The sequence below is a fragment of the Barbatula barbatula genome, assembly GCF_947034865.1.
Source record: "Barbatula barbatula genome assembly, chromosome: 18".
Classification (NCBI taxonomy): domain Eukaryota; kingdom Metazoa; phylum Chordata; class Actinopteri; order Cypriniformes; family Nemacheilidae; genus Barbatula; species Barbatula barbatula.
The window spans coordinates 13,262,991-13,277,160 of record NC_136781.1 but is presented as its reverse complement, the minus strand read 5'-3'; the positions used below and the strand labels follow the sequence as shown (position 1 = coordinate 13,277,160).

The 14,170-nt window shown below is 37.1% G+C and overlaps 1 protein-coding gene across 1 annotated transcript; it reads left to right on the top strand.

Annotated features, from left to right (window-relative positions):
- The first annotated feature begins 3,802 nt into the window (after positions 1-3,802).
- On the top strand, positions 3,803-13,644 carry stard15 (StAR-related lipid transfer (START) domain containing 15). Its single transcript, XM_079480593.1, has 6 exons — positions 3,803-4,289; positions 6,831-6,978; positions 10,709-10,812; positions 11,243-11,360; positions 12,505-12,557; positions 13,135-13,644. Exons 1-6 carry the CDS (start codon positions 4,143-4,145, stop codon positions 13,351-13,353), a joined length of 789 nt encoding a protein of 262 aa, XP_079336719.1. The 5' UTR covers positions 3,803-4,142; the 3' UTR covers positions 13,354-13,644.
- The last annotated feature ends 526 nt before the right edge of the window (positions 13,645-14,170 follow it).

The following is a 14,170-nucleotide window of genomic DNA, read 5'->3' as shown; positions in this document are numbered from 1 at the left end:
AGCACTGATTTACAATCTGATCCGCTCCCGTGAGCTTTAATCCATGTTTGTTATTTCATGTCAGAGATGAAATATGGCACTTTACCTTGTTTAGGTCTGTTTCTTCAATTACTTTTTATGGCCGTGTCCAGGAGTTGCCATGGGGCCTAGTGTTAACGTTCAGCTCAGCCACTGCCACAGCCAGGGATATGTACATTCCTTTGCACTAAAACCTTCACATGGAGAAGATATTCCAATTTGTCCTTTGAATTTTGATACTTCAGTTGCCCAGTAAACAGAAAAGAGTAATTTTTGCATTCCACATCAAGAAGTTTGATGTTTTATTCCTGCTCTTTAAATGCACTCATTAAGCACTATAAGACCTCCCCTTTGAAGCACCATGTGTTCCTCAATGTTTTCATACTTTTCTTTGTCTTTCCCCTTTGAATCATTAGTTCTTTCCATTGTTGATCCAGCTCTCAAGTGGCAACAGAATTAATTTTAATGGATTAAAAAAAGTCCATGCAGCATCTTTTTCATATTAAGCCATGTGTAGCGGGAAACTGGTAACCTTAAGGGGAAACAATTAAGTGTGTGTGGGTTTAACTTTACATGGGGTACCGGTTGTCTCCATACAGTCTGGCATTGCTTCCTTCTTCTCTGCTCTGGTTAACTGAAGTTAGAAAACAATTTCGGAAAGGACAGAGCATTGACCCAAAAGATTGTGAGACTTTTTAGGAGTCAGTAAACACTGTGCTTTCCTATTAGGATATAAAGATTAAACAGATGGCGTTGTGTATAAAAATAAATTCACACGGTTCTTCTATAAATTGAGTGGAATCTTTGCAATAAACAACCTGAGAGGATCATTCCGGTCAAGTCCATGAATTGACTAAAGAGGTCAGCTGGACTGGACAATGAGATGATTTAAACTGTACCCTTGTCTTAGAAACGGTAGCTTTATTTTAGCATTTTTCTTGGACTGCGTAATCATAGTCTGTGTTTATAAAACCTTTGGAGAAATATTGCTTTTAATCCCATCCATCATGAGTCCTAATACATCAAGTGACATTTTTTTGTGAGTAATGCACATGCCATTAGAATTGCTCACTTTTGTTTAGATGGAGGGACTTTCATAGTTTTTCTCTTACTAAAAATCTGTTAACTGTGTGCTGTAACAGAGTAGAAATAATTCCTAAATAGGAATAACAAGCATGCAGTATTTAGAAATATAAAAATTTTGCTTAAAAATGTTAGGGGTGACAAAAGATTAAAATAATGAATAAAATAATGCAATTAAAATGACACGAAACCAAAAAATATAATGTTATCTCCATAAATAAATGAATGCACAGTTGATATAAAATCGAAGAATGTGTTTTTTATACAGTACTGACTGTTGTTGTTTAAATGTGACCTTTTTCACACTACTTTCAACAAAATGAAAAATATAGAGAGAGTCTGAAAGAGTAGTGTTATAAGCTTACATATAAAAAAAGGAATTTACTTTGAAGGACTTACGATGCTAATGAATGTTGAACACGTCATCACAGGCTTGTAAAAAAGGTCCATAATATTAATGATGCTTTTAATATCCAATATGAGATAAAAAGAAAATGTTTATGCTTGACACTGATATAAGAATAATGGCTTTGAGCTATACATAAAAAATATTTTATAATGTTTGCGAATAAATACACTGAAATTCCAATATGGTGTGTTGGAATAAAACGTGCAGGGTTGTGTTGGTGCAGCTTTGCAACTGACTCAGGATCAGGTTACCAGTAGACAAACCTCAAGGGAAAAAGGTCAACAAAAAGTCCTCTTGCAGTTTCTTAATATGTTTGTGCGAGTGCTATGGAAAAATTCAACAAGACGAAGGAAAAGTTCAGCAGAGCCTCTCATTGCTTAATGCACTTCATATCCACTTAACATGAACCGCGGTATTTTTGCAGTGGCTGCAATGTTTAGAAGTGTGAGATGTGACACGTGCATACATCACAAACTGCCTGGTTTAAGCCGACTGAATCACTCTAAAGTGAATCATTGTGCTGCTAAACCACACCATAGACCTGAGTATGAGGGGGGCCTGTATGATCTGATGACCTTGCTACATGGAGGAGAACACTGAGATCATCTTGAGACATTCCAGCAACACACTCAACAAAGCCTGTAAGGTCTGGACAGCTGGAGATTACAAGGCTAAAAGCAAAAGATGGATGTGGAGGCGACCACTGGCTGACATTTAAGGCCAGTTCAGGAGACAATCACTCCTCAGGACAGCTAATTTAATGTGGCATTGGTTCAAGGTAAATACAGCAGTGAAGAGCACATGTTGTACCTTGAAATGCAGGTTCCAAAAATGTTTTAATAGTCTTATGTGAAAACCTCTTGTCATTTTTTGTTTATAAAAAAACACCAGGATCCAAGGTGTTTCAACTTTTACTCTGTTGATGAATGATTGAACTTATATTAGGCTATATGTTAATTACATAACACATAGATGACCGAATTGTAGAAAATATTGTATACGGCTATTTACAATAAGATGAATGTTCTCCGATGAACCTATAATGTTGAAAAAATCTTAGAATTGTAAAATTGCCTATTTTTTCCAAGGGGTTCATGAGTGCCCCCTTTTGAACAACGATTGTTTATTTTTAAACTTTAAGTGTAAGATATGCTTAATTACAATAAATTAATGATAGTATGCAATAGATTATTGTGACCATCTGCGAAGGCTAAAATCTCAAAATCAGAGAAGAAAACGAGCATGAACGAATTATTTCAACAATTAATTTGACTATATATTCTTTACATTATGTAGGATGCTTTTATGTAGAAAACAGTAAAAGGTTTTCACATACTGCGTCACAACTGTGAATACAACAGTTTAATATAAAACCTGCAATTGTATCTTTGTTGCTGTTATTCTAAATCATAGAAACCTATTAAGGCACATTTATGATTAGTGACCAAAATGTAAAATGTTTGTTTTATTTCTCAATTAAAAAGATCTTTTAGATGCCTGAGTGAGTATAATACAAACATCATATTCATTGGCACCTGCAGATATTTTAGAGCAGTCTTGTTAATAACACTGGTAAATTGAGATCCACTGCTTACATTTATGCATTTGGCAGATGCTTTCATCCAAAGTGACTTAGAATTGTACTACACATTTGTTTCTGACTATGTGCATAGCCTGCGGGGTGAACCCACAACCTTGGTATAGCGCCATGCTCTAACCACTGAGCCACAGGAAACCCACGCTTAATGTGCACGATTCAAGAACAAAAGTTAACCTAAACCACCCAATACACCATTATAATTTTATTCTGTATTATATGTGGCACATGATCTATAGCGATCTACAAAAGGCCAAGCTATAAATTATTATCATTCTGGCCTTCCAAACTTACAAAGGCAATTTCTAAATGTCAAATACAAATACATTTTAATTTTATCAACATTCCATCAGCATCCAAACACAACATCATTCATTTTCTTTTAAGGGAAGTTTCAGGTTGACTTTAACAGGTCCACATTAATTTCTGGAGAATATTTTTGCCGAATTTGCTGTGCTTCATTAAAATAATTTTCAACAAAACTTTTGGAAGGAATCATCCATCCAAAGAACACGAAACCCCACAACCGAACTCCTTACCAGGAGAATACTTTTATTAGGCAACGGTGGCAAGGTGAAAGAAAAGATCAGAGTCTTGAAACAAAACTGTAGAAGCTGGATTAGTGCTATCAGCTGCACAGGTTAAACAAAACAGTCACGGAAAAGAAATCCTTTGAATTGACAAACATGACACCCGATCCGCGGATCATCAGCAAGTCTGACCAAATGAGCCTCTGTAGACTGCTACACCTGAAAAACGACATAATGGTAACGTGATGCCTCACCTATATAATGCCCTCTCTCTCCAATACAGGAGTCCTACAGAACTACAGAGGGGATGCAATACACCTGCTGCCTACATCAGATACCGGAATACATAGCCGCCATAGAAGTCGAACTAAACTAGAACACAATCCTTTAGAATCAGAGAATTGACAGGCTAGTTGCTAAAATAAAATCCGACCAAGGAAAACCAAGCGTTTATGCGAAGGAAGGACCGGCTTCAACCGTTTGATCCACGGCACCGGGAGGCGAGATGCCAGTCCAGATACCGGACGACACCGATTTCTTATCGTTCCGAGATCAATGTGAGAGTCATGACGGCTGGGTCGCCCGGTATAATAAAGGAGGAGTGACGGTGTGGTGTCGAGATGAGGAGTGCAAAACTGTCCAGAAACTCAAGGCAAGTGGGCTCGAACACCTCAATGCGGAATCAATAGACGCACAAACACGGCTTATTCTTACCCAAACAGTTTGCTTTAGGTGATTCATTGTTTACATTGTGTTCAGCATGCAAAGGGCTGTTTTTGTTGTTATATGTAAAATAGCGAAAATGTGTAAAGAACTTAGGCCTATACATTTTTAAAAATAAGTGGTCCGTCAGCATCAAACCTATTTCTTTACAGAAATGTCTTAAATTTTGAGGGACGCTTATGCAGTAACATGGTCCAACATGATGAAAAGACCCCACTTTGGACCTGGTGTTAAACCATAACAAAGCTGACGTTATTTTATGTAGCAGGATTGTGTTAGAAGTATCTTAAGCTACACGAGGTTCGACACATCGATGCCACAGAAGAAATAGACCCATTCCCTCAAAAGTTTTTATAAGAACCATGTCTTTCTTTTTAATAACCTAAAGAAAAATTGTTCCACTACAAAGAGCCTTTTGTAAATGTGTCTAATGTTTCTTCTATTCTATGACATTAAATAACCTTTTGAAGCACCTTTTAAAGGGGTGCATGCTGTTTTAAATATAAGACAAAATATATGCTATAGCTATAGGGTTCAATGTGAGACTGGAATGCAATGGAAGGGTTTTCTATAGCTCAATTTGTAAAGTTTTGCGTTTGCAGCGCAGAGCTTGCAGGTTTGATCCCTATATGGGAAACATATTGTCTCGTAGCAAATACGTACCTCTGTACACTTCTTGCAGCGCCACAAAATACGTACCATCAGGTGCATATTGCTACAGTTGAGACACAGAAGTCCTCTGGGGGCGCTTAAGAGAAGAACTGCATTGGTCCGCTAGAGAATGCATGTCATTGTCACAATTTGACATTGAAACAATTTGATTAATAATTATTATAAGCACTCTAATAGATATTTTAGAGCGCCTAACCTTACTCCTACCCTAAACGTAAAACTACCTACTTCCCAACCACGAAAACGCGCAACAAGAGAATGGAAGTCAGACACAGATATTTATTGCAAACACTGACCAAAAACAGTGTAAAAACATTACAAACAAAAATATTGTTGTGTGAGCACTGTAGGTTTGAATTGCTGACGAACGGGTTAGGTTACGTGCTCAAGTACATCTAAATTTGTGCGGACGAAATAATAAAGGTATACAAAATACAACGTCTGATTAAATTGAAAATCATTGCACCCCAATATAATATATTATGGTGTTGTCAACGTTACTGTGGTTGCAAATTGTGATACCAGGTAGCAATGTACCTGATGGTACGTATTTTGTGGCGCTGCATAAAAGTACATACAGATGTACGTATACCTTGGTATATATAGCCGGGTATACCTTGAACGCAGTGCTAGTCGTCTACCAAATGTGTAAAATATAAGAACCGTTTTTGGTTTTCCCAATAACCTTTTATGGTTCAGGCAATTGTTCTTAAAATATTTTCTCACATTTTTTGTGTCTCACGTTTTTATCCACTGGAAATTAAATGTTATGTATTAATGGTTCTTTGGAACTATAAAGTCCAGCCTTAGAGATCTTACTATTTAGACTTTTAAACAGTAGCTTTACCTCTGAACGGCATACGCGTCCACAGAAGATCCTAGAAAAACAAATAGGGAAATGGTTTTGGGCCAGTTGCCCTGGGAAAACTCCACAGTGTACGGTGAAGACCGTTCTCTCAGGGACAGACTGCACCCATGAGATGTGCTGAAAAATTAAGAGCGGAAAACCGTGGTAACAGCTAGCTCAGACGAGGAAACCTGAGCCTCTCCAGCTGGTTTGCAAGACTTTTTATTTTCATTTTTTTTAAAGATAACTTCTCTTGACCCATCTGACAATGGTAAATAATCGTCCCAGAGCGAGGGCCTAAGACGTAGGCCTTTTCAATAGCGATTCCGGCAGGTGTGGAGACATTTTTTAGTCTTCTGATATGGCCACAAAAAATAAATGGAGATGACAGACCTTCCTCAATAATTCATGTCACTCTCCGGGGCACAGATGCGTTCTTTTCATGAATAATTAAGTTTCGTAGGCTTGACGACATTCCATTCATAGAGACTAAATAAAACTTGTTCCAAGAAGCCTGATGGAAATGAGGAGGTACTGATCAAGCTGGGGTTGTAGGGGGTGTTAATAAATTATTAAATGATGCCAGGCTAGAGTTGATAGGGTTACACGGTTGCTTGCGTCGTTGAGCCATACAATATCTGATCACATTGCATTTGATGTATTCATGCTTACTTGACCCTCCAACCAACCCAGGTACAGTTAAAGGATAAGGTAGCTACAGCTGAATCGGAAAAAATGCAGATTTAACTCATCCTAACCTATCATGAGTCATGTCCTAAGAGAAGGTTAAGAAATTAATAGATTGGTATAAATAGAAGCAGGCTTTTGTCAGCTCAGTGAAATGCTTTTGTTTAACATCTGTCTGGTAACACATTGCATTTGCCCGTCTTTTTGCTCTTTTAGATGTCCGTAATTAAAAAGCTTAATTTGATCTTGTTTTTTTTCTCTCAGATGAGAATTGTATGCAAGGATGTGACAGCTGAAACGCTCTACGACGTCTTGCACGACACAAGCTACCGGAAAAAATGGGACACCAACATGATTGACACTTTCGACATTGGACGACTGACAGTAAATGCAGACGTAGGATATTATTCCTGTGAGTCACTCTTTTGTCTTTACTGAGCTGTTTTTCCACTTTGTTCCTCCAATACACATTTCAATCAAACGCCCATATTTGGCCTCATTTTAAAATAGTCTGCAGAAGTCTTTGGCATTTAGGTGCCAGAAATGAAAAACAATTGGGCAGACTTAGGGTTAAATAACTCATACATGCTTTCTAATATAATGTTTATGGATATATCAGTAATTACAGTATGTATAAAGAGACTTGGATGAGGGCCACTTTAAGAGACAGCAGAACAATGTAAGATGCAGAAGACGCTTAATTGATTTGCTTATGGTTGTGGGATCGTAATGCAATAGTAAAAAGGATACAAAGCAACTTTGCTCTATTTTAGCCTTGTGGTGTAGACATATATACAGTATATATCATATAGCCACCTTTTTCTTGACGTCTCCATGGAGGGCGCCATTACCGCGAGTGACTTCCTGTTTTGTGCTGCGCACTACCGTTTTGTAGTTGTTACTATGTTAGAGGACATTGCTGTTAATGGTTAAAAGGAAAGTTTCTCGAAAAAAAAATTGCGGTAAAAGGTGGTCACAAAAGCCACAGAATGCTCAGAAAACCTTACGAACGAGTGTTACCACGTGACACAACAAGAGCATTCTGCCCCTCTCAAAAAAAACCCCAACAAATTGTTTACTTCGTTATTTACTTTATTGATATTGCATAGTACACACTATTGAAGCATATATCCAGGGCTAACTGACATTACAATTATTTATTCAAATTATTCAAACAAACGTATTCACATTGGATGACACACAAAATACTTTTAAATAGTGTTTATTTCCTATGTAATGTATGTATTTAAGTGTATGTTTGGCCAAGTCAGCATTGCAGCTCTATAAATAAAAGCTGTATCGCTACATGACATGCCAGAACCAGTCACACTGAAGCATCCAGATGTCTCCAATACGGAGTTAGAAAGATCCAACGCAATGTGATCAAGTTTATTTATATCTAGTGTGGGTATCAAAATCTTCCCGTTAGATTGTGACTCCCCTGTTAGGAATACTGGACTCAGCAGCTCCGCTTTGGAAATGTTAACTGTTGATGGTTGTGGCAAAGAATTCGTCCAATGTTAAAGCTGCACATAAATATAAAGCTCTTGGCCGTCCACATAAATAAGACGATACATCAAATGTGCCTGCTGGCTGGAGTTTATTTCCAAAATGAGATAACTTCCAATTAAGCTTTCCAATTAATATCAAACTGCAGTTGGTTTGTTTTGATTTATATACAGGTGCTGGTCATATAATTAGAATATCATCAAAAAGTTGATTTATTTCACTAATTCCATTAAAAAAGTGAAACTTGTATTTTTTTATTATTACACACAGACTGATATTTCAAATGTTTATTTCTTAAAAATTTTATGATTATAACTGACAAATAAGGAAAATCCCAAATTCAGTATCTCAGAAAATTTGAATATTGTAAAAAGGTTAAATATTGAAGACACCTGGTGCCACACTCTAATCAGCCAATGAACTCAAAACATCTGCAAGGCTTTAAATGGTCTCTCAGTCTAGTTCTGTAGGCTACACAATCATGGGGAAGACTTGACAGTTGTCCAAAAGACGACCATTAACACCTTGCACAAGCAGGGCAAGATACAACAGGTCATTGCTAAAGAAGCTCAGAAGCATCTCACTTGGGCTAAAGACAAAAAGGACTGGACTACTGTTCTCTGATGAAAGTAAATTTTGCATTTCCTTTGGAAATCAGGGTACCAGAGTCTGAAAGAGAGGAGAGGCACACAATCCACGTTGCTTGAGGTCTAGTGTAAAGTTTCCACAGTCAGTGATGGTTTGGGGTGCCATGTCATCTGCTGGTGTTGGTCCACTCTGTTTTCTGAGGTCCAAGGTCAACAATGCCATACCCAACAATGCAGAAGAGCTGAAGGCCACTATCAGAGCAACCTGGGCTCTCATAACACCCGAGCAGTGCCACAGACCGATCGACTCCATTCCACGCCGCATTGCTGCAGTAATTCAGGCAAAAGGAGCCCCAACTAAGTGTTGAGTGCTGTACATGCTCATACTTTAAATGTTCATACTTTTAAATTGGCCGAGATTTCTAAAAAATTGTTCTTAAGCAATGGAGTCTTGCGTGGTGAGCGTGCATACAGGCCTCTGCGGTTGAGTGCATTACTTATGGTTTTCTTTGAAACTATTGTACCTGTTAATTCCATTCTCCACAAGCGGTCCTTGGCTCTTCTGATTATTCTTTTTACTCTGTAAGAAATCTTTTGAGGAGCACCTGGTCGTGGTTGGTTTATGGTGAAATTATGTTCTTTCCACTTCCGAATTATGACCCCAACAGTGCTCACTGGAACATTCAGAAACGTAGAAATCCTTCTATAGCCAATGCCATCAGACTGTTCCGCAACAATAATGCTGTGAAGGTCTTGAGAGAGCTCTTTGCTTCTACCCATTATGAGATGACACCGGTAATGAGACACCCTTTTAAATGCCATCAGTTGGGGCTGGACCAGCTGATGTTGATTTCCATTGACAAGGTGCAGGATTGCTTTCTAATTGCAGCTGGTGTCTTGGCTTTCCATTGCTACATCCAAAGATCGCATATTGTCCGTCCTAAATAGTATTCGAAAATAGAATTAGTGTGTCCCAAGTCATAGTATGTTGAAATGAGTATCCTCAAAGTCTACTGTTTCTGGTGAAAATTCGAAGTGTGAATTCATGGACACTTAACGTCAGATATTACCCACAACTCACCACAAAGAAATACAAGCTTGTGTATGCGTAGAAACTAGTTCATCCTGTAATATAAGGTGCTTGAAAGCTATATCAAACCTGAACTTTCATGAACCACACATTTTCTCAACTTGGTTATTTGTTCTTTATTAATTAATGCCTTGCTAAATAAATGTGAGTATACCATAAACATTATATATGAAATAATTAATTAATAAATACTTAAATGCAAGGAAGAGATGTATTTTGATGTTTGTGACGGTTAAGGATCACAGTGTCATCTAGGCAACAACGACCACTTCCATTTCGTGTTAGTATGTCCCAGTGTGTGCATACAGTTTTGCTATACACAAAAAAGTATATATTTTTCCGTATCAAAAACAGTACATACTTAAAGGGCATACTATAAGAAGGCGAAATGGAACGCAGCATATGCCTTTTTGCACCTCACGCTCTTCATGTGTTAAATACTTTTACCCTGTCTCATTCCATTTTATTATACATAACTTAATTTGTGAACTTATTTGTTTTGTTTTGTTTATATGTATTAATTATTTGGATTGTAACCAACATACCGTGAAATTTAATTTCCACAGCACCTTGAGAAATATATTTTCTGAGTAAAATGGTGACGTGTTTTATTTTACCTACTGTATATATACAATATATATATATACATAAACATATATTGTGTCTTCTGTATGTTGGTTGAAATTGTAAACAGTTTTTTTCTTCTCAATTGTTTTCTGCTAGACCTGTGAACATTGGCTGAATAACAAAACCATAAGCATCATAGGGTAAAATATTTTACTTTGGGACAGAAACTAATCGATAATACTGTCAATTTACAGTGACAGCAAATCCACCTAAAATGAGATAACTTTTAAGATAAAATCTTTTGATAACGGAAAGGAAACATGCTCCTTTACCTGGTTGTTGTTTTAGTTGTATAACAGCACTGTAAACCATGCATTTTTTATTTACAGGGAAATGTCCACACCCACTGAAGAACCGAGACTTTGTCACTATGCGATCATGGCTCCCACTTGGCAATGACTATCTTATAATCAACTACTCCGTCAAACACCCGGTATGTCTGTGTTTGGTCTGGACTGTGAGGTCTGTAGATGTTCTGATTTTATTAGTCGTTTTGGCAAAGGCATCAATGCAGAACAGCACAGTGTGTCAGCTGGTATGTAGGTCAGCTTTCCATGTCTCGAGTCATTTGAAACAGAAGAGATCGGTGGCAACAGTCTGACAGGTATCAAGTAAACGGTCGGGTGACTGAATCCTCATGTTGTTATAAATAATTACATGTCTAGCGTCCTTTATCTTTCTACATTTTCTCCATATGACAATTTGTTAACCTTAGGCAAGATGATATGTTACACGTCAGTTTATAGTCAGCTTTTAGGGCAAAGCGATTGTCAGTGTTGATGTTATATTGCTGTTTATTTGTTTTGTTTTTACCTAAGCTTTGTGTCCCAGGAAACTCAATGCCCTTTGTTGGCTTTTTTCAGGAATACCCAGCGAAGAAAGAGTATGTCAGAGCTGTGTCTTTACTCACTGGATACTTGATCCAAAACAATGGAGCAAACTGCTGTACTCTCTATTACTTAACGCAAGTGGATCCACGAGGTAAACATTTCTAGTTTTTATTAACAGTGCCATTTAGAGTAGAGCATTGGGGTCTTATAGATACACAAAAACAAATCTTAAGCAGTTTTGTCCTGTTTTCTAGTACAAATAGACAACATAAAATTATATAAGAACATAAGAATGTAAAAAGTAAAAAAAGTAAGCTTAGCATAAACATCTGACAATGGGGTAAGAAACATAAACCTGAATTGGTACTTGCTGGTCAAAACAAAACAAGTGTATTTTTCCTACCCCAGCAGCATTTTAAACCCAAACCTGCTAAAAAATGTTCTTTCATAAAACAAGACCAAATATCTTATGTCACTTTTCTTCTAAATTAAATGTATCTTGATTTTATTTTTACTAGAAAGCAACACAAAAAATGCTTTATGAATATAAGATATTCATTTTTTGCAGTGGGCCAGTTAGCAGAGGTCTTTTAGATACCAGGCTTAAAATTCACACCCCACTTCAATTCAATAGGTTTCACCTTTAAATATCTGTGTACTAAACCCCCAGCAAGAGATGTACTCACCCCTCCTTCCAGTGGTGGAAAAGTACACAAATGCTTGTTTTGCAGGAACATACTGTAAGTGCTTACACTCCACTACACAGTTTACAGTGTCAGGCCTGTATCACGCTACTATCAATCCAACATCTGAGGAGCGGTGCAGCTTTATCATAATGTTTTCTTTAAAAACATCCAAAAATGCACATGTTTAGATTAAAAGTGCTTTTCATGATAGCTGTATGGAAGGCCCCTCTTCTGCATTTATTGCTGCTCCTGTGGTAGGAAATGGGATAGGAAGCCTTTGAAAGTCTGGCTTTAGCCATATTTTATGAATTGGCTGATGTCATCTTTTCCATGCTGCTTGGGGGCGACGGCTTTGATTATTAATGTTTTCCGTTGCTGTGATGCACCAGCTGTTTTTGACCTGTGGGACAGACACACAAGTTTATAGCACTTGTATACAGTAGACTGTACAGTAGACTTAGGATATGGGGTGAAACCTTGGCAACTGCTGTTTTTATGACAGATGTTTATGCTCTCACTGTTATTTTTGTTCATGTTAATTTATACAGCATGTTTCTAAATGTTTTTAAGCAGCATGTCTGATTTGAACCCTTTATCTTGCTCATACAGGGTCTTTACCTAAGTGGGTGGTGAATAGGGTCTCGCAGTTTGTGGCACCAAAGGTAACGGTACAGTGTATAATCTATCATATTATTTTTAATATGAAGAGTGAAGTGAACTTCAAATTACACTTTTACTCCAGTTAAAATGTATTAGGGTAGGTTTATGTTTTAAAATCAGTTTTATTATGGATGCTATATTGAAGTTATTATTTGGCCATTCCGTGTAGATTACAACCCAGAAAAAAGATACAGTTCATTTAAACATTACTGTTTACCTTAACTATACTAATATAATTTTGCATGAATCTGCTAATCATTTTGTTTACCACAACAGCTACAGCCAAAATATAATAATATTGTAACTGTAGTTTTGGAAGATAATAAAATTGATTAACAACGAGCATACAAAACCACTGTGACCACTAGCCCCGGTCTACCCTATAGATAGCTCAGCATGTTATTTCTGTGAGAATTCAGAAGTCCTAATGACTCGAGTTGCATGCATTATTAATGGAAAACCTTGAAAAGAAATAAAATGTTTACTTTTCCTTTGCTGCCATCTGGTGGTTAGAAATGTGCACATCATGCAGATCCAGAAATGTGTAAAGGTTAAGCATCGCAACAATTTTCTCCATAGGCCATGAAAAAGATTTACAAAGCCTGCCTAAAATACCCTGAATGGAAACGGAAACATGACCCAAATCTGAAACCTTGGAGGTATCCAGAGCAGAACATGCTACCCTGCATCAATGTGGCTGACCTAACGGTCCAGAGAGCAGATTCACTGGAAAACATTGATGAAAGCGCTGTTCGTGAGGAGAAAGCCCAGCACCACAGCGATGATGATGAGACCTAAAATTCACAATGACTCTCTCTCGGCCTGTGTGTGTGTATATAAGTGAGTTTGTACCATTCTCTGTTGAAGATGGTTGCCTTAAATGTATTCTGCAAATGTTACATGGCTTTCATTGATTGAACAAAATTACATTATATTGTTTTGCAGAGATATTGGCATTTAAGAAGAATTGTATTAGACATGTTTAACAAACAAGACTTCAAGTTTTATGGTGTTTGATTAACTGATTCAACATAAAAAGTCTTATCAATAAATGTCGAGACATGGTTTTAATCTGTGTTTCATTTGTGGAATATCTCTGTCTGAAAGTGTATTAACTTTATCACTCACATGGCTGTACAGACATTATTATGAGGCACCTTTATTAAAGGAATAATTTAGCCAAGGAAAATTCCGTAAGTTGTATCCTTATGTCGGATCCTTATGTTTAAAGCTTTTTTTAAAAAGATTTATGAAAATATAGATGGACTGTAAAGCTTGGAATATGGTGCACAAGTTGTTTGGATGCATTTTATAATACTTTTCTGGTACTTTGTGACATTGTATGACAGACCAAGTGCTCATTTGGGTCTTTTATGCTATATGAAAGACATAAGCAAGACAATCTTTAAAATAATATAAATACCCCGTAGAAAGGAAGTCCTAAGGGTTTGTGGGTTTTACTTGTCATTTCCGTGCAAATTATTTCCTTAAAAGACTTCAAGATCTTTTAACAACCCATTCTGTCAGCAGTTATATGGCATCATCTTTCATTCTTCGCTTTCAAGTGCCGTTTTCCTGTGTGAAGTTTGCAGATAGCACATGTCACTTCTTTATC

Coding starts and splice junctions, on each gene's coding strand:
- stard15 (XM_079480593.1), top strand. CDS start 4,143: ATGCCAGTCCAGATACCGGACGACACCGATTTCTTATCGTTCCGAGAT. Junction 6,979..10,708: donor AGACGTAGGATATTATTCCT/GTGAGTCACTCT, acceptor TTTTATTTACAG/GGAAATGTCCACACCCACTG. Junction 12,558..13,134: donor CGCAGTTTGTGGCACCAAAG/GTAACGGTACAG, acceptor TTTTCTCCATAG/GCCATGAAAAAGATTTACAA.